Consider the following 20513-nt stretch of genomic DNA (forward strand, 5'->3'; position numbering starts at 1 on the left):
TAGGCCCCAAGTGTTTGAATGTTTTTCAGTTTTTCTGTTGTAGGTGGTTTCTAGTTTCATGCCATTGTGGTCAGAGAAGATGCTTGATATGGTTTCAATCTTCTTAAATTTACTGAGATCTGTTTTGTGTCCTAACACATGGTATATTTTAGAAAATGTATCATTAGAAAATGTATCATTTGCACTTGAAAAATATCTATCTTCTGCTGCTTTGGGGTGAAATGTTCTGAAGATATCAATTAAATCCAGTTGATCTAGTTGTGTCATTTAAGGCAGCTGTTTCTTTGTTGATTTTCTGTCTGGAGGGTCTATCCATTGCTGTCAATGAGTTGTTAAAATTCCCTACTATTACTTTATTGCTGTCAATCTCTCTGTTTATTACTATCAAAATCTGCTTTGTATATTTCAGTGCTCCTATATTGGGTGCATAAATATTTATAATAGTTATATCCTCTTGTTGGATTGCTCCCTTTATCATTATGTAGTGACCTTCTTTGTCCCTTACTATAGCCTTTGTTTTAAAGACTATTTTTTCAGATATAAGTATTGCTACCCCAGCTTTTTTTTTTTAATTTCTATTTTCATAGAATATTTTTTTCCATCCCTTCACTTTCAGTCTATGTGTATCCTTAGTTCTAAGGTGGGTCTCTTGTACACAGCATATATATGGGTTATGTTTTCATATCCATTCGGCTACCCAGTGTCTTTGGTTTGAAGCATTTAATCCATTTATATTTAAGGTTATTATTTATATGTGTTTATTTATTGCCATTTTATTCTTTAAACCTATACTCCTCTTTCTCTCACCCTTTCCTCTTCTTATAGCCAGCCCTTTAACATTTCTTGCAATACTGGTTTGGTGGTAATGAACTCCTTTACCTTTTTTTTACCTTTACCTGTCTGGGAAGCTCTGTATTTCTGCTTCAATTTTTATTTTATTTTATTTTATTTTTGTGTGACAGAGACAGAGAGGGTCAGAGAGAGGGACATAGGGACAGACAGGAAGGGAGAGAGACGAGAAACATCAATTCTTCATTGCGGCACCTTAGTTATTCATTGATTGCTTTCTCATATGTGCCTTGACCAGGGGCTCCAGCAGACCGAGTGACCCCTTGCTCAAGCCAGCGAACTTGGGCTCAAGCTGGTGAGCTTTGCTCCAACCAGATGAGCCCATGCTCAAGCTGGTGACCTTGGGGTCTCAAACCTGGGTCCTTCATGTCCCAGTCCAACACTCTATCCACTGTGCCACTGCCTGGTCAGGCTTCACTTCAATTTTAAATACTTTGCTGGACAGAGTGGGTAGAGTGGTCTTGGTTGTAGGTTCTTGTTTTGCATCACTTTGAATTTCTCTTGCCAATCCCTTCTGGCCTGAAGTGTTTCTGTTGAGAAGTCAGATGTCAGCCTTATGGGGGCTCCTTTATAGGTAATTAATTGTTCTTCTCTTGTAGCTTTTAGGAGTCTTTCTTTTTCTCTTATCTTTGGCATTTTAATTCTGGATGTGTCTTGGCATGGGCCTCTTTGGATTCATCTTTAATGGAACTCTTTGTGCTTCTCACACTTGTGTGACTTGTTCCTTCATCAGGTTAGGGACGTTTTTAGCTATGATTTCTTCAAACAAGTTCACTATTTCTTGTTTGTTCTCTTCTCCTTCAGGAACCCCTATGATGCAGATATTGTTTTACTTGTTGTTATTGCAGATGTCTCTTAGTTTCCTCAGCCTTCTTGAGCCTCTTCCCCTTTTGCTGTTCTGCTTCTGTACTTACATTTATCTTGTTTTCTAAATCACTGATTCCATCCTCTGCTTCATCCAACCTGCTGTTGATTCCTTCTAGTGCAGTCTTCATTTCAGATATTGCATTTGCCATTTCCAACTGGTTCATTTTTAAGGTTTTAGTGTCCCTTTTAATGCTTACTATCTCTTTAAATTCTCACTGAGCTCATTCATTCTTACTCTACGATCGTTGCGCATCTTAATAACTATTATTTTAAACTTTGTGTCTGGTAGTTTGGTTGCTTTCATTTCATTTAATTCTTTTCTTTTGGGGATCTCTCTTGTTGATTCATTTGGGGCATATTTTCTTGCCTGCCTATTTTGTCTGTGTATTAGGTAGCTCTGCTCTGACTCCAAAACTTATTGTAATGTCTTTATGAGGAAGGTAGGTTCAGTGGTATTGACCTCCAGGCCATCTGAGCTCTTCATTCTAGGAATGTTTCTTTTTTATTTATTTATTTATTTATTTATTTTTATTTTTTTTATTTTTTACAGAGGCAGAGATAGACAGGGACAGACAGACAGACAGGAACGGAGAGAGATGAGAAGCATCAATCATCAGTTTCTCGTTGCGCGTTGCGACTTCTTAGTTGTTTATTGATTGCTTTCTCACATGTGCCTTGACCGTGGGCCTTCAGTAGACCAAGTAACCCCCTGCTGGAGCCAGCGACCTTGGGTCCAAGCTGGTGAGCTCTTTGCTCAAGCCAGATGAGCCCGCGCTCAAGCTGGCGACCTCGGGGTCTCGAACCTGGGTCCTTCCGCATCCCAGTCCGACACTCTATCCACTGCGCCACCACCTGGTCAGGCTCTAGGAATGTTTCTTAAGGGTCACATTTAACCTCCTGTTATATATGAGTCTTGAATGCTGTTGGCCCTTTTATGGGTGGAGTTAACCCTTCAGACTGGCAGGCTGAAAAGGTCAACCTTGATTACATGTATTAGATGCTGTGCAGTGTCTGTCCTATGTGGTGTAGTTACTCTCAGCAGGGTCTGGTACCTGCTGGACTCCTTTGAGCATGTTGCTTGTGTAGCTAATTGAGTCTAGCATTGATGTGGGCTGCAACCCACTGCTGGCTGTATTGGTTCTGGGTCCTCTTGGGAAGAGATGAGCAGGAAGTTCAGATATGGGTTGATATCAGACTTTGTAACCCACTGTGGCAGTGGTGGGATTCATCTGGTTCACACTGGTTTGGTAGAACCAGTGACTAATTTTTTGTTGAGTTCAGCGAACCAGTTGTTAAAATGGCACTTGTAATGAGGGTTCTCTCTATAGTGGGCTCCTGAACAGCTGCCCAATGTGAAAATAACATTTATATTCCTCACTCTTTTTAAATCTTCATCTGCACAACAGCATATTCTAAGTGCCCATAGTAATATTCATTCTGTCTACAGATGAAAAAAAAGTGCAAGTGAGGACACCAATAAAGAAGTAATATGGAAATATTTTAAATAACAGTTTTATTGTTTTTTGTCAGATATTATTTAATATTTTTTGTTAATATTTTAAAACTCTTATAACATAATCTAGTTTTGTGTACCTCTCTTATTTTTCTTATTTATGTACATGAAATAATAAACTACCTTTTTTTTTTAAATAAACTACCTTTTGATATATCTTTTTTTGTACTTAAAACAGTCATTAAGGCAGAGAACTCGTTGTTAAATTATTTGCATTCCTCCACTGCACTGTGGGATACCTGTCTGGAGCTACTACTCTGTTTACTGTTTGTGTTTATGTTTTCTGTGCCTGGTGTGTGTGCAAGGGGCAAACCTGTATATAAGTATCAACTTCCTCCTGCTTAGAGTTGACAGGAGCTCTTTAAAAGGGCCCAAGTTCCTTAAGATTTGCCCCCACTAGTCCTGGCTGCATAGCTCAGTTGGTTTGAGCATTGTCTTGAAGTGCAGAAGTCACCAGCTCACTCCCTGGTCAAGGCACATGCAGGAGTGGATCTATGTTTCTGTCTCTCTCTTTCTTTCTCTCTCTTTCTTTCCCTTCCTTGATTGCTAAAATCTATTTTAAAAAAATTTACCTCTACTTTTTAGCTGCTCCATCTCCTCTTGCAGCTTACTGGCCTTCCCACAGAGTTTTCTGGAGAAACCCCTCCACAGGTTGCAAGCTTAGTGGGTTAGGCAACTGAGGTCAGGCGAACAACATGAGTGGGACCTCCTAGTTGGGGAGGTCTTTTGGTCAGGATTTTGTTTGGGGAAAGTGGCCCCTACTCCAGAGCCTAATCCCACAGCTACTGCTGGATACTGCAATTCTATTTCTCCCCAGAGAGATGAGCAGGAAGTTCAGGTTGGGTAGGTCTAAGAGTCCCCTTTGCAGAAGTTCTTTCAGCTGAGGAGTTCCTGGTTTCAGGGAGGAATATTGAGAGTGTCTTCCACTGGGGCTGATTGTTGCTGCACACTTAGGCTGGCTTTTACCAGCACCAGGCCTAAGGGCAAGTCAGCAAAAGATTCAAGGTTCCCTGAGATGCACCTCCCACTGCCTTTTTCTGCTGGCTGCTTATTGGTCTTGACCCCTTAATAAACTCTGGTAAAGTATAGGGGCTGGCTTTCAAAGAAACCCAGGAACTACTACTCAGTGCCCTGCCCCAGGAGGGGCCTGGGGCAGTTGCCAACTGGGGAGAGTAGCAGCCTTTCTGCCAGCACATCATCCCAGAAAAAAGAAGAGCACAATTACTCCCTTTTTGTCTCCGACAACGTGGGTGAGCAGCCAACCAAATGCAGCCCTGACTACGAGGAGGAGGACGAGGAGGATGTCAATGATGAGGACCATGACGAGGGATTTGGCAGCGAACATGAACTCTCTGAAAACGAGGAGGAGGAGGAAGAAGAAGAGGATTATGAAGATGACAGGGATGATGATATTAGTGACACTTTGTCTGAACCAGGTGTTATAAGAAAAAAAAAAAAAAGTATAGGGGCTGGGGCTAATCAGGCATCAGAAAAGATGGTGAGTAAAGTTCCCACCCCAGGGCCCCAGGAATCTGTCCTGAATTTCTTCTCAGACCTCAGTAGGGTATGGCCACCAGAAGTCTAGTGAGTGTGGCCTCTAAAACCCAGAGATTTGTTCTGCCAACATATGATTTCTACCAAATCTCCTGTGAGGCAGAAGCACCAGCCATATTCTCAGCAAAGTAGGGGAGAAAGCTCAGGTCTCAACACCAGACAACTGAGTCTTGGTCACCCCCTGAGTCCTCTCAGTTCCCTGCTTTCTGGAAAAGGCTGCTTACTTCTCAGCTGGGCCCAATCTCCATAGGGTGGGGCAAGAGAGATTTCCAAGGGTGGGGCAGTTGCTTTCCCCAGACTGGTGCCATATGGAGGGGATTGCTAGCACCACCCAGGAAAGATGGCAACTATAGTATTAAAAAATGATTCAGGGATACTGGTGGCTGTCCCCCCACCATGTTTCTCTCTGGGGCTTCCAATTTCACACTCTTTTCATGTGACTCTGGTCCTCTCAGCCCTCCCTCTACTGGAGGCCAGGATAAGTAGCTGTGAGTATGATTTTCTGCATTGGCCTTTTTTTTATTTTTTATTTTTTTATTTTTTATATTTTTCTGAAGTTGGAAACGGGGAGGCAGTCAGACAGACTCCCGCATGCACCCGACCGGGATCCACCCAGCATACCCACCAGGCGGCAATGCTCTGCCTATCTGGGGCATTGCTCTGTTGCAACCAGAGCCATTCTAGCGCCTGAGGCAGAGGCCATAGAGCCACCCCCAGCGCCCGGGCCAACTTTGCTCCAATGGAGCCCTGGCTGCGGAAGGGGAAGAAAGAGAGAGAGAGAGAGAGAGAGAGAGAGAGAGGAGAGGGGGAGGGGTGGAGAAGCATATGGGCGCTTCTCTTGTGTGCCCTGGCCGGGAATCGAACCCGGGACTCCTGCACACTAGGCCGATGCTCTACCACTGAGCAAACCGGCCAGGGCCTGCATTGGCCTTTTAAGAGGGTGCCTGAGTCTCTGAGATCTCCTGTCCCTTTCTGACAGACAGAAACCTTGCCTCTTTTCACCACCAAATGCTATATGGGCACCTCTTCTAGGCTCCGGTGCTCTAGGCTGTGGTATCCAGCCTGGGGCTTAGGACCCACATCTCTCAGGGTTAACCTCCCCCACAGCTGAGATGTCCCTTGAGTCCCTCAGATGGCTGCTCACTCTTGGGTGTTGGGGTAGCCCTTTTTACATCTCTGCCTTTCCTATCAGTCTCAGTGTGACTTCTTCTGTAAATCCTTGGTTATAGACTCCTCTTCATTTAGTCCTGACTTGGTTTTTCAGGATGATTGTTCTTAGATTTAGTTATAACTCCAGTTTAGTCCTGAGAGGAGGCCAGTAGAATGTTTGTCCACCTACTCCATTGCCATCTTCCTGGAATTTTCATACACTGCTGCCTTAATTTCTGTCCAGACCTCCTCAGGAGCCAGAAACAGTGCACAGGATAGCATGAATAAGTAGACCACTATATTTTTAAATAGCTCTCCAACAGATTTTCTTTAATGCCATGTTTAAGTCACCTTTTTTTTTTTTTTTTAAATTTTATTTTATTTATTCATTTTTAGAGAGGAGAGGGAGAGACAGAGAGAGAAGGGGGGAGGAGCTGGAAGCATCAACTCCCATATGTGCCTTGACCAGGCAAGCCCAGAGTTTTGAACCGGCGACCTCAGCATTTCCAGGTCGACTCTTTATCCACTGCGCCACCACAGGTCAGGCTAAGTCACCTTTTTCTTAATTCAACATTTACTCGATTTTTAAAATTTTATTTTTTATTTATTTATTTTTTTACAGAGACAGAGAGTCAGAGAGAGGGATAGACAGGGACAGACAGACAGGAACGGAGAGATGAGAAGCATCAATCATTAGTTTTTTGTTGCGTGTTGCAACACCTTAGTTGTTCATTGATTGCTTTCTCATATGTGCCTTGACCATGGGGCTACAGCAGACCGAGTAACCCCTTGCTTGAACCAGCAACCTTGGGTCCAAGCTGGTGAGCTTTGCTCAAACCAGATGAGCCCATGTTCAAGCTGGCGACCTTGGGGTCTCAAACCTGGGTCCTCTGCATCCCAGTCCGATGCTCTATCCACTGTGCCACTGCCTGGTCAGGGTCAACATTTACTTGTTTGCTGTAAACATTTGAATATTTTCCAAAGTTTTAACAAAGTTTATTCTGATATTTTTGCTCATTTTTTTTATATTTCTACGGTGGTACAGACACTTGTAGCTTCCTACTTTGCCACTTCTGTGGACATCTCCCACCTGCTGGGATTTTTAGTTGGGAGTTTTGAACATAATATTACTTTCTACTTTTAGGACTTTCAAAATTTCTTTTTTCTTTTTATTTGTGGTGGAGAAAGATTGGCTTTTTTATTGTAAATGGCATCATCCAGAAGAATGTGATGCTAATGCTCAAAAGCCCAAACTCCCCAGTTTAGCATTTGGGGTACGTTTTTAAGGTTATAAGGGGACCGGGTATGTGAAAGTGCTGGCTGGACAAATTTTAATTGGAAGACTTTGGAGCTTGGCCATTATAGTAAAGGGGCATAAACATAGGGTCTTTCTGGACGATGGACCCTCTGCTTCTGAAAGAGTTCCAGTGTTCAAGTTCCAGTTATGTTTCCATTCTTTGTTTTGAGGGAGAGAAGAAATTTTGGTTTCAAGAGCATCTGGAGGTGAAAATTTTCTTTTGTGTTCATGCTTCACCTGCATGACTTGCAGTTTTGATCTGTTGTCTCTGAAAAGCACTTTAGTGTCCCCTAAAACAGGATAAAATAACTTGGAACTGGTTCTGCAGTTACTTTGGCTTAGAAAGCTCAAGGTGATGTAGCCATACTTACATCACTGATCTTATATTATTCCAGGGCATCTGTATTTGCTGTTTCTTCTATCTGGAATGCTATTCTGCGTTTTGCCTCACCAGTGCCTTTATCTTTCGTATAGATGTCACTACCATGGAGAGGCCTTTATTAGCCACCCAGTCTAATTAGCTACCCAATCACAATAGTTTTTTGGGGGGGGTGGGGCTTTAAATAATTTTTATTTTTCAATTACAGTTCACATACAATATCATATTAGTTTCAGGTGTATAATCCAGTAATTAGACATTATATAACTTACTAAGTGATCATCCCAGTAAATAGTATCCATCTGGCACCATGCATAGTTATTACAATATTATTGACTACATTCTCTATGCTGTATTTTGCATTCCTATGACTATTCTGTAACTACCAATTGGTACTTCTTAATCCTTTCACCTTTTCCACCCATGCCCCAAGCCCCCTCCTATCTGGCAACAATCAGAATGTTCTCTGTATCTATGAGTCTGTTTCTGTTCTACTTCTTGGATTATTTTGGGGTTTTTTAGAGTTTATATATAAGTGAAATTATATGGCATTTGTCTTCCTCTGAGTTATTTTACTCAGCCCAGTACCTTCTAGGTTCATCCATGTTGCAGATGGCACTATTTCATTGTTTAAAGTAATTGTTTATTTATTTTTTAGAAAGCAAGGGAAGGGAAAAAAGAGAGAAAGAAAGAAACATCAATTTTTGTTGTCCCACTTATTTATGCATTCCTGCTTGATTCTTGTATGTGCCTTGCAGCCCAGATACCCCAATTTTTATCTGCCACTTGTCGGTTTGGTACGAGCCAATTCTATGTTTCTGTCCCTCATACCAGTTTTTTTAAGGAAGGATAGGACTTCATTTACTTTGTTTTGTTTTATTTGAGAGAAAGGGGGGAAGAGGGGAGAGAGAAACATTAATTTTTTATTCCACTCGCATTTATTGGTTGATTCTTGTATGTGCCCTGACTGGGGATTGAACCTTCAGTTGGTGTGTTAGATATGCTCTAATCAACTGAGTTACCTGGTCAGGACCCTCCTACTAGTCTTGATGTGGTTTCTTCTTTATATTCTTAGTTGTAGGACTTCAGTTCAGCTACAATAGATTTCAGGCAGTTCTGAATAATGGTTCTGTAGTTTAGTTGTAATGTTGATGTGCTTGTGGAAGGAATCAAGTACCACATTTACCTATTCTGTTATATTGACTGGAACCCTTTTAAATTTTTTTTCAGGCACTGGCTGGTTTGCTCAAGGGATAGAGCGTCGGCCTGGTATGTGAACATCTTGGTTTCAATGCCCAGTCAGGGCACACAGGAGAAGTGACCATCTGCTTCCCTTCCCCTCACTCTCCCCTTTTTCTCTCTCTTTCCCTCTTGCAGCCAATGGCTCGAATTGGTTTGAGCATCGACCTCAGGCACTGAGGATAGCTTGGTTGATTCAAGCATTAGCCTCAGAGGAGGGTTGCAGGGTGGTTCCCAGTAGAGGCGCATATGAGAGTCTGTCTCTATTTCCCTCTCTCTCACTTAAAAAAAGTGCTTTTTTCTTTCAATGATGTCTGTAGTTTTCATTGTACTGGTCTTTGTTTTTGTTTTTTCAGTTTTTCTTTTTAAGTGAGAGAAACAGGTACAGAGAAAGAGGGACAAATAGGGACAGACAGACAGGAAGGAAAGAGATGAGAAGCATCAGTTCTTCATTGCAGCATCTTAGTTCATTGTTTGCTTTCTCATATGTGCCTTGACCGGGGGCTACAGCAGAGCAAGTGATCTCTTGCTCAAGCCAGTGACCCTGGGCTCAAGCCAGTGACCTTGGGCTTCAAGCTAGCAACCTTTGGGCTCAAGCCAGCGACCATGGGGTCATGTCTATGATCCCACGCTCAAGCCAGCGACCCCGTGCTCAAGCTGGTGAGCCCGCACTCAAGCTGGTGACTTAAGGATTTAAACCTGGGTCCTCTGTGTCCTAGTGCAGTGCTCTATCCACTGTGCTACCACCTGGTCAGGCTGTACTGGTCTTGAACATATTTTTTATTAAACTTGTCACTATTTTGTGCTTTTAAGCTCTAAATATATTTTTTAATTTCTACTTTTGTTTGTTGCTAGGATATAGAATTATAATTAATTTTTTCGATGTTACTTTGAATCTCTAAACCTTGCTGAGTTTACTTATTAATTCTTGTGTGTGTGTATGTGTGTGTGTGAGAGAGAGAGAGAGAGAGAGAGACAGAGATAAAGACAGAGAGAGAGAGATACAGAGAGAGGGATAGATAGGGACAGACAGGAAGGGAGAGAGATGAGAAGCATCAATTCTTTATTGCGACACCTTAGTTGTTCATTGCTTTCTCATATGTGCCTTGATGGAGGGCTACAGCAGAGTGAGTAACTCTTTGCTCAAGCCAGTGACGTTGGGCTTCAAGCCAGTGACCTTTGGGCTCAAGCCAGTGACCATGCGGTCATGTCTATGATCCCATGTTCAAGCTAGCAACCCCACGCTCAAGCTGGTGAGCCCGCTCTCAAGCCGGCAACCTCGAGTTTTTGAACCTGGGCTCTCTGCGTCCCAGTCCAACGCTCTATCCACTGCACCACCTGGTCAGGCTTCTTATTAATTTTAATAGTATTTTTTGTGTAGATTACTTAGGATTTTCTACATATACAGTTATATTATATATGAATAAAGGTAGCTTACTCCTTTCATTCCAATCAGTATGACTTTGGTTCTTGCCTCATTTTACTGGTTTGGACTTCTACTACAAATTGAATAAAAGTGGCAAGAATGGACATATTTGCCTTATTCCTGATCTTAAAGGAAAAGTATTCACAATTGAGTGTGATGTTAGCTGTAAGGTTTTTTTGTTTTGTTTTGTTTTTGTGCTGTAGATTTTGTGTAGATGCTCATCCTTAGGTTGAAGAAGTTCTTTTCTGTGCCTAGTTTGTTAAGAATTTTTATCATGAATTGGTGCTGAATTTGTCAACGCTATTCCACCTCCATTTATTTTTTTTAATTTAATTTAATTAATTTATTTATTTACAGAGACAGAGAGTGAGTCAGAGAGAGGGATAGACAGGGACAGACAGACAGGAACGGAGAGAGATTAGAAGCATCAATCATTAGTTTTTTATTGCGTGTTGCAACACCTTAGTTGTTCATTGATTGCTTTCTCATATGTGCCTTGACTGCGGGCCTTCAGCAGACCGAGTAACCCCTTGCTGGAGCCAGTGACCTTGGGTTCAAGCTGGTGGGCTTTTGCTCAAACCAGATGAGCCCGCGCTCAAGCTGGTGACCTCGGGGTATTGAATCTGGGTCCTCTGCATCCCAGTCCGACGCTCTATCCACTGCACCACCGCCTGGTTAGGCTCCACCTCCATTTAGATGACCAATATGGATTTTACTTTTTAGTCTGCAAATCTCTCGACTTACATTGCTTGATTTTCTAATATATTTTTGTAGAAATACCTATTTATTCATGTAAACTTTCCCATGGCTTCTCATCAGGTTTAGACTATCAACCAAAGCCCTTATTTAGGCTGACAGTCTCAATGTATTTACTTACTTGCTTTACATAATCTGACTTACATGCCAATTACATGTAATGTTTCTGTCTAATACAGGGGTCCCCAAACTTTTTACACAGGGGGCCAGTTCACTGTCCTTCAGACTGCTGGAGGGCCGGACTATAAAAAAAAACTATGAACAAATTCCTATGCACACTGCACATATCTTATTTTAAAGTAAAAAAACAAAACAGGAACAAATATAATATTTAAAATAAAGAACAAGTAAATTTAAATCAACAAACTGACTAGTATTTCAATGGGAACTATGCTCCTCTCACTGACCACCAATGAAAGAGGTGACCCTTCCGGAAGTGCGGCGGGGGGCCGGATAAATGGCCTCAGGGGGCCGCATGTGGCCCGCGGGCCGTAGTTTGGGGACCCCTGGTCTAATATGTTGTACTGTAAATTAAGAAATATGTATATGTTTTGAGATTTTTGTTATTATCATATCAGAGCTTTTCTCAAACACTCTTTAAGTAAACTTTTAGTCATTCACATTGTTTTTATTATTAGGAGAGTAATCCAACTATTTCCTATATTTTTATATATTTTTACTCTATTTTTTTTAGATTTTATTTGTTCATTTTTAGAGGGAAAAAGGAGAGAGAGAGAAAGAGAGAAGGGGGGAGGAGCAGGAAGCATCAATTCCCATATGTGCCTTGACCAGGCAAGCCCAGGGTTTAGAACTAGCAGCCTCAGTGTTCCAGGTCAGTGCTTTATCCACTGTGTCACCACAGGTCAGGCCTATTTTTATATATTTTTAAATGTAAGTTCCTAATGATTCTAAGAACCTATAAATATCTAAAAAAATGTTATCTTTGTGTTTATGTAGTCATGCACAAACACATCAGTGGACACATGCAAATATATCTACCCACTTAAATATAAGAAATCTTGGGATCAATGTGTTTTATAAAAGTATGATTCTTGTCCTGGCCTGATGGTTTGTTGGTCAGAGCTTTGTCCTGAAGTGCAGAAGTTGCTGGTTCGATCCCTTGCCTGGGCACATATAAAAACAGATTGATATTCCTGTCTGTCTCTCTCCCTTCTTCTCTCTCTAAAATTAATAAAAATATATATTTATATTTTTGTGAGAGAGAGAGTGAGATAGACAAGGATAGACAGACAGGAAAGGAGAGAGATGAGAAGCATTAACTCATAGTTGTGACACCTTATTTGTTCATTATTTGCTTTCTCATATGTGCCTCAACTGGGGGCTCCAGCTGAGCCAGTGATCCCTTGCTCTAGCCGGTGACTTTTGGGATCAAGTCAGTGACCTTTGGGCTCAAGCTAGCAACCATGGGGTCATATCTGTGATACCACGCTCAAGCCAATGAACCCACACTCTAGCTGGTGAGCCCACACTCAAGTCAGAGAGCCCGTGTTCAAGCCTGTGACCTTAAAATTTCAAACCTGGGGAATTTCAAAGCTCCCAGGCTAATGCTCTATCCACTGCGCCACTACCTGGTCAGGCAAAAAGATTTTTTCAAAGTGTGATTCTAATATATAAACAAATGACATTTCTTTATTCTTACTCAGTGATACATTATTTATAGATATGCCAGATTTCTTTTAAAAAGAACTTTATCAGTTAATATATGTAAGAAGAATATACAGTAATATCCTGTAGCTCACATTCATATGAACAATAATCATCATTCAATTTGATTTTCAAATATTAAACCAATATTTCAGTCTTGAGATTAATTTCAGTTGATCATGATTTGTTATCCTCTTATACATTGCTGGATTTAATTTGCTAAAGACTTTTTTTGTGTGTGTGGCAGAGATAAGGAGAGTCAGAGAGAGGGACAGATAGGGACAGACAGACAGGAACGGAGAGAGATGAGAAACATCAATTCTTCGTTGTGGCTCCTTAGTTGTTCATTTATTGCTTTCTCATATGTGCCTTGACCGGGGGGCTACAGCAGACCGAGTGACCCCTTGCTTGAGCCAGCGACCTTGGGTCCAAGCTGGTGAGCGTTGCTCAAACCAGATGAGCCTGCATTCAAGCTGGTGACTTTGGTGTCTCTAACCTGGGTCCTCCACATCCCAGTCCAACACTCTATCCACTGCGCCACCACCTGGTCAGGCTAATTTGCTAAAGACTTTTACATTTATATTCTTCAGGGCCTGTAGATTTTCCCTTTTGTGTTTTTTCTTATAATGTCTTTATCAGCTTTTGATGTTATGATAATATTGACTTCATAAAATGAGTTGTAAAGTAATTTTTTTCTATTTCCTGGAAAAGTTTGTATAGAATTAATGTCATTTCTTCCTTAATTATTGATAGAATTTATCAATGAGAATATTTGAGCTTGGAATTTTCTTTGTGGGAAGTTTCATTTATTTAATTATTATTATTATTATTATTTTAGAGAGAGTGAGAGACTAGCAGGGAGAGAAATGAGAAGCATCAACTTGTAGTTGTGTCACTTAGTTTTTCATTGATTACATGTTCATGCATGCCTTGACTGGGGGCTTAAACTGAGTTAGTGACGCCTTGCTCAAACCAGAGACCTTGGGCTTCAAGCCAGCAACCCCGTGCTCAAGCCAGATGAGCCTGTGCTTAAGCCAGTGACCTTGGGGTTTTGAACCTCGGACCTCAGTGTTCCAAGTCAACGCTCTATTCACTGTGCCAACGTCAGTCAGGCTGGAAGTTTTATTTATTATTGTGGTAAACTATGCATAACATAAAATTTACCATTTTAATCATTTTTAGTACAATTCAGCGGTATTAAAAATATTTACATCATTTACATTGTTGTGCAACCATTACCACCATCCATCTGCAGAACATTATCATCTCCCCAAATGATACTCTGTACCCCTTAAACAATAACTTTCTATTTCCCCTATCCTCTGGTAACCCCCATTCTATTTCCTGGCTCTATGAACTTGACTACTTAAGTCCCTCATATAAGTGGAATCACAATAGTTGTCCTTTTGTATCTGTCTCATTTCACTTAGCATAATGTGTTCAGGGTCCATTGATGTTATCGCATGTGTCAGAATTGCATTCCTTTTTAAGTCTGAATAATATCCCATTGTGTGCATATATCACACTTTATTTATCATTTATTTGTTGACGGATTTGGATTGTTTTCACCTTTGGCTGTTGTAAATAGTGCTCCTATGAACGTGGGTATACAAATGTCTTGTAAAGTGCCTTTTTTCAGTTATTTTGGGTATATACCCAAAACTAGAATTGCTAGATCATTGACAATTTTTAAAATTGATTTTTAGAGAGAGAGAGAAAAACATCGTTTTGTTGTTCCACTTTTTTTTTTAAATGAGAGACAGACAGACAGGAAGGGAGAGAGGTGAAAAGCATCAATTCATACTTGCATCACTTTAATTGTTCACTGATTGCTTCTTATATGTGCCTTGACAGGGGGTTGAGGAGGCTCCAGCTGAGCCAGTGAGCCCTTGTTCAAGCCAGACACCTTGGTCTCAAGCCTGTGACCTTTGTGCTCAAGTCAGCAACCGTGGGGTCATCTCTATGATCCCACACTCAAGCCAGCAACCCTGCATTCAAGATGGTGTGTACTCAAGCCAGATGAGCCCGCACTCAAGCCAGGGACCTCAGGGTTTTGAACCTGGAACCTCAATGTCCTAGGTCAAAACTCTGTTCACTGCATTACCACCAGTAGCCTTATTGCCCTTCTTTATACATTCGTTGTTTGATTCTTGTATGTGCCCTGACTGGGGATCAAACCCACAACCTTGGCATATCAGGGCAACACTCTAATAAACTGAGCTACCCAGCCAGGCATTGGTAATTTTATGTTTAACTTTTGAGGAACTGTAATACTGTTTTCCACATTGGCAGTACCATTTTGCATTTCACCAGCAATTCACAAGAGTTCTGATTTCTCTATATCATCACCATAATTTGTTATTTTCTGTTTTTTTATAATAGCCATCTTAACAGATATGAAGTGGTATCTCATTGTGACTTTTATTTACATTTCACTAATGATTGTGTATGGGAAGTTTAAAACTATTAATTCAACTTTTTAATTAATATACAGCTATTTAGGATATTTATTTCCTCTTGAATGAAATTTGGTAGACTGTGTATTTGAAGGAGTTTATTCATTTAACCTAAGAAGTTGAATTTGTCACACAAAATTGTTCAAAATATTGCCTTATTTGGTTTTGATATCTATAGGATATGTAGTGGTATCCCCTCTTTCATTCCAGATATCAGTCATTTGTGTTTCTGTTGTTTTTCTTCATGAGTCTGCATAGAAGTTTATTGATTTCATTGCTTTTTCAAAGCAAAAGCTTTTGGTTTCATCTATTTTTTAAAACATTTTTTGTCTACTCTATTTCATTGGTTTATGCTTTTATCTTTATTATTCCTTTCATTTTGCTTTGGACTTGCTTTTCTTTCTTAAGTTTCTTCTGGTAAAACAAATCTTATAGTGGATCACTGATTTTATCTTTCTTCTTTTCTAATTTAAGCACTTCTATATTCTGTTGGCCATTCAGACCATTCCTGATACAATGTAGAGGAGACTACACGGTGGAATGCCAGGAGGTAGAGATCACTGGGGGGCCATCTTGAAGGCTGGGTTTTCTCTCTCTTTTTTTTTTTTTACAGAGACAGAGAGAGAGTCAGAGAGAGGGATAGAGGGATAGATAGGGACAGACAGACAGGTACGGAGAGAGATGAGAAGCATCAATCATTAGTTTTTCGTTGCAACACCTTAGTTGTTCATTGATTGCTTTCTCATATGCGCCTTGACTGTGGGGCTATAGCAGACCAAGTAACCCCTTGCTCGAGCCAGAGATTTTGGGTCCAAGCTGATGAGCTTTGCTCAAATCAGATGAGCCTGCACTCAAGCTGGCGACCTCGGAGTCTCAAACCTGGGTCCTCCGCATCCCAGTCCGACGCTCTATCCACTGCGCCACCGCCTGGTCAGGCAAGGCTGGGTTTCCTAAATTGGTTCTGGATACTCTGATATTATGATATTATTATTGTTAAAGTGTTAATGATCCTGTTTCCAGTGGTAAAGTGGGCACTGGTAGTCCATGACATACCACAGCAAAACAGCTACTTAAATTATTAACCTGTAAACGCTACAGTCAAGTGCATGTAGAAGGCAAGGTTTTTGGTAACCAAGTAGTTGCTGCCATAAAACATGTTAGTGAAAATCATGGATATAATGGATTTGGTTGTTATTTCTAAGTGTGCTATGTAACACCGGGAAATAAAATACATCAAGGCTTTAAATTTTCAACTCAAGATCCAGATAAGGAATCTAAAACTTTTATGACTATCATAGAAGAGGCCCTTATATCAGCATTACCCTGATCTGTAGGCATAATGCAATTAAAATTAGCAATAAAGGTCTTATTTTTATTTGTTTGTTTGTTTTTTAAATCATTTTTATTTTTCCAATTACAGTTGACATACATTATTATATTAGTTTCAGGTGTATAACCCAGAGATTAGGCATTATATAACTTACTAAGTGATCATTCCAATAAATTTTGCATTTATCTGACACCATACATAGTTATTAGAATATTATTGACTATAGTCTGACCAGGTGGTAGCACAGTGGATAGAACGTTTGACTAGGATGTGGAGGACCCAGGTTCAAAACCCTGAGGTTGCCAGCTTGAACACAGGCTCATCTGGTTTGAGCAAGGCTCACCAGCTTGAGCCCAAGGTTGCTGGTTTGAGCAAGGGGTCACTCAGTCTGCTATAGCTCCCTGGTCAAGGCACATATGAAAAAGCAATCAATGAGAAACTACGGTGCTACAACAAAGAATTTATGCTTCTCATCTCTCTCCCTTCTGGTCTGTTTCTATCTGTCCCTCTCTCTGTCTCTGTCACACACACACAAAAAAGAATATTATTGACTATATTCCCTGTGCTGTACTTTATATCCTGATGACTATTCTGTAACAACAGTTTGTTTGTTTTTTTTAAGCAAGAGAGAGACAGACAGACAGGAAGGGAGAGAGATAAAAAGCATCAACTTGTTGTGGCACTTTAGTTGATCATTGATTGCTTTCTTATATTTGCCTTGACCAGGGGGTTCTGGCTGAACCAGTGACCCCTTGCTCAAGCCAGTGACCCTGGGCTCAAGCCAGCAACCTTTGGGCTCAAGCCAGTGACCATGGGGTCATGTCTACGATCCCACGCTCAAGGGGTCATGTCTATAATCTGATGCTCAAGCTGAGAGCAACCCTGTACTCAAGCTGGCGACCCCACGCTCAAGCCAGATGAGTCTTGCTCAAGCTGTCAACCTCAGGGTTTTGAACCTTGATCCTTAGCATCCCAGGTCGATACTCTATCCACTGCGCCACCACCTGGTCAGGCTATAACATAGATTTGTACTTCCCAATCCTTTCACCTTTTCCACACATCTCCTAACCCCCTCCCATTTAGCAATTGTCAAAATGTTCTCTGTATACATGAGTCTGTTTCTTTTCTGTTTATTTGTTTATTTGGTTTTTTAGATTCAATTGTTGCTAGACATATATTTATTGCCATTTTATTGTTCATATTTTTTAATTTTTCCACTGATTTGAGAGAGAGAGAGAGAGAGAGAAGAAGAGGGGAGAGAGAAAGAGAAAGAGAAGCATCAACTAGTTGTTCCACTTAGTTGTTTCATTTAGTTGTATACTATTGATTGCTTCTCATACCTGCCCTACCCAGTGGTTGAACCTATAACCTCAGTGTACCAGTATGATGGTTTATCCACTGAACCACCTGGCCAGGGCCTATTGTTTATATTTTTATCTTTTCCTTCTTTTTCTTCTTAAGCATGATCCTTTAACATTTCATATAATACTGGTTTGGTGATGATGAACTCTTAGCTTTTTCTTGACTGGGAAGCTCTTTATCTGTCCTTCAATTCTAAATGATAGCTTTGCTGAGTAGAGTAATCTTAGTTGTAGGTCCTTGCTTTTAATCACTTTGAATTTGTTTTTCTGAGAGAGAAAGAGAGTGAAAGACAGGAAGGGAGAGAGAGGGTGAGAAGCATCAACTCATAGTTGCTTTCACTTTAGTTGTGCATTGATTGCTTCTAGTACATGGCTTTACCATTGTTAAGCCAGTGTCCCCTTGCTAAAGCCAGCAACGTTGGGTTTTTCATGCCAGCGACCTTTGGGTTTAGGATTGTGTGGACAATCCCCTGCTCAAACCAGTGACCCCATGCTCAGAGCTACTGCCTTAGGGTTTTGAACCAGCAACCTCAGTGTTCCAGGTCCTCACTTTATCTACCGCACCACCACTGGTCAGGCACATCACTTTGAATATGTCTTGCCAGTCCCTTTTGACTTGCAAAATTTCTGTTGAGAAATCAGCTGACAGTCTAAGGGAGCTTCCTTGCAGGTAACTAACTGCTTTTCTTTTGCTGCTTTTAAAATTCTCTCTTTGTCTTTAAACTTTGCATTCTAATTATGATATGTCTTGGTTTGAGCAACTTTGAGTTCATCATGTTTAGGTCTGTCTGTGCTGGACTTGTATGTCTATTTCCTTCACCAAGTTAGGGAAGTTTTCTGTCATTATTTTTTTAAATAAGTTATCCATTTCTTGCTCTCTCTCTTCTTCTTCCGGCACTCCCATGACATGAATGTTGATATGCTTGAAATTGTCTGAGAGGCTTCTTACACTATCTTCATTGTTTTGGATTCTTTTTTCTTTTTGCCATTCCGATTGGGTTGTTTTTGTTTCCTTATATTCCAAATAGCTGATTTGATTCTCAGCTTCATCCATTCTATTGTTGATTCCCTATAAATTATTCTTCATTTCAGTTAGTGTACACTTCATTTCTTTCTTTCTTTCTTTTTAATTTTTTTGCATTTTTCCGAAGCTGGAAATGGGAGGCAGTCAGACAGACTCCCGCATGCCCCCGACTGGAATCCACCCGGCACGCCCACCAGGGGGCGATGCTCTGCCCCTCTGGGGCGTTGCTCTGTTGCATCCAGAGCCATCCTAGCGCCTGAGGCAGAGGCCACAGAGCCATCCTCAGCGCTCGGGCCATCTTTGCTCCAATGGAGCCTCAGCTGCGGGAGGGGAAGAGAGAGACAGAGAGGAAGGAGAGGAGGAGGGGTGGAGAAGCAGATGGGTGCTTCTCCTGTGTGCCCTGGTCAGGAATCAAACCCGGGAGTCCTGCACACCAGGCCGACGCTCTACCACTGAGCCAACCGGCCAGGACCTCAGCCAGGCTATTTTTAATGCCCGAGGTTGATGCACTCAGACCAACCAAACTATCCTCAGCACCTGGGGCAAAGCTCAAACCAATTGAGGCCACTGGCTGCGGGAAAGGAGGAGGGAGAGAAGGGGAAGAAAAGAAGACAGTTGCTTCTCCTGTGTGCCTGACTGGGAATCAAACCAGGATGTTCATATGCTAGGGCAATGCTCTATCCACTGAGCCACCAACCAGGGCCAACTTATATTGTTTACATAGGGACCTTCCTGGTATATATGTTTTAATTCATTAATGATATATTTCTATTTGTTAATAAAAGAGGCATGAAAATAATTTTCTAGATAAGTTTCCATTTCTAAAGATACCTGAATGTGTGCACTGACTGGGAATCGAACCTGGGATGTCCATATGCCAGGCCGATGCTCTGTCCCCTGAGCCAACAGGCCAGGGCCACCCCGGCATCTTTAAATATTCTCTTTTTTTCCCTCTGAATAGTTTGTAATATTCCTTTGCTTTTATGGTTTATATACTTATGTGATGAATGTACAAGGGACTTTCTTTCTGACTATGATTTCCATCCCTATGTACAACTCTTTCATTTCAGAAAATTTTAACTACTTTCCTTGATTATAATACTTACTTTGGGTCTAGAAAAATTTCTTTTATTATTATTATTTTTTGTTGTTGTTAAATTTCTTTTATTATTAATGAAACATAGTAGTTGTGCTTCTTTAATAAATAAGAACATTTATTTCTTTTTCTTTTGTAGATAGAAACTGGTTGAGTAATCAGAACACCATTTTGCTAATGCTTTGAATAATGATGTGTATCATAAGAACACTCCTCATAAAATCTACATTTTGCTCCCTTTTTTCTGCTCTTCTAGAATAAAAATATTCAGCCTATAAAATTTCCAATTATACATCAGCAAGAAGTAAAGATTTATTTTCCCATCAAGCTTATACCCACCTTTCTGGCATTTCCTCTTCATCCTGTGGGAGCGTTATATCATTATAAAGTACAGGTATGTTGTCCTACAATATGGAATTCACCAAGAGATGTCAGTTTCTCAGATAGCTTAATTTATTGAAATTTGGCTAATGTTAAATTTTATTTCCCCCTAATTCTAACAGTATAACTCAGTTTTTGGTGACAACCAAATCATGCTTTTGAATACTATCA

The 20513-nt window shown here is 40.8% G+C and overlaps 1 protein-coding gene across 2 annotated transcripts in view; it reads left to right on the forward strand.

Moving 5' to 3' along the window:
- Positions 1–20513, forward strand: part of NUP210L (nucleoporin 210 like) — a 146830-nt gene that overhangs the window by 50423 nt on the left and 75894 nt on the right. For both annotated transcript variants that reach the window (XM_066362390.1, XM_066362391.1), the window contains exon 11: positions 20218–20355. In XM_066362390.1, coding sequence (XP_066218487.1) covers positions 20218–20355 — 138 coding nt within the window. The remainder of the gene's footprint in view (positions 1–20217; positions 20356–20513) is intronic.

Source organism: Saccopteryx leptura, chromosome 2 (genome assembly GCF_036850995.1).
Source record: "Saccopteryx leptura isolate mSacLep1 chromosome 2, mSacLep1_pri_phased_curated, whole genome shotgun sequence".
NCBI lineage: Eukaryota > Metazoa > Chordata > Mammalia > Chiroptera > Emballonuridae > Saccopteryx > Saccopteryx leptura.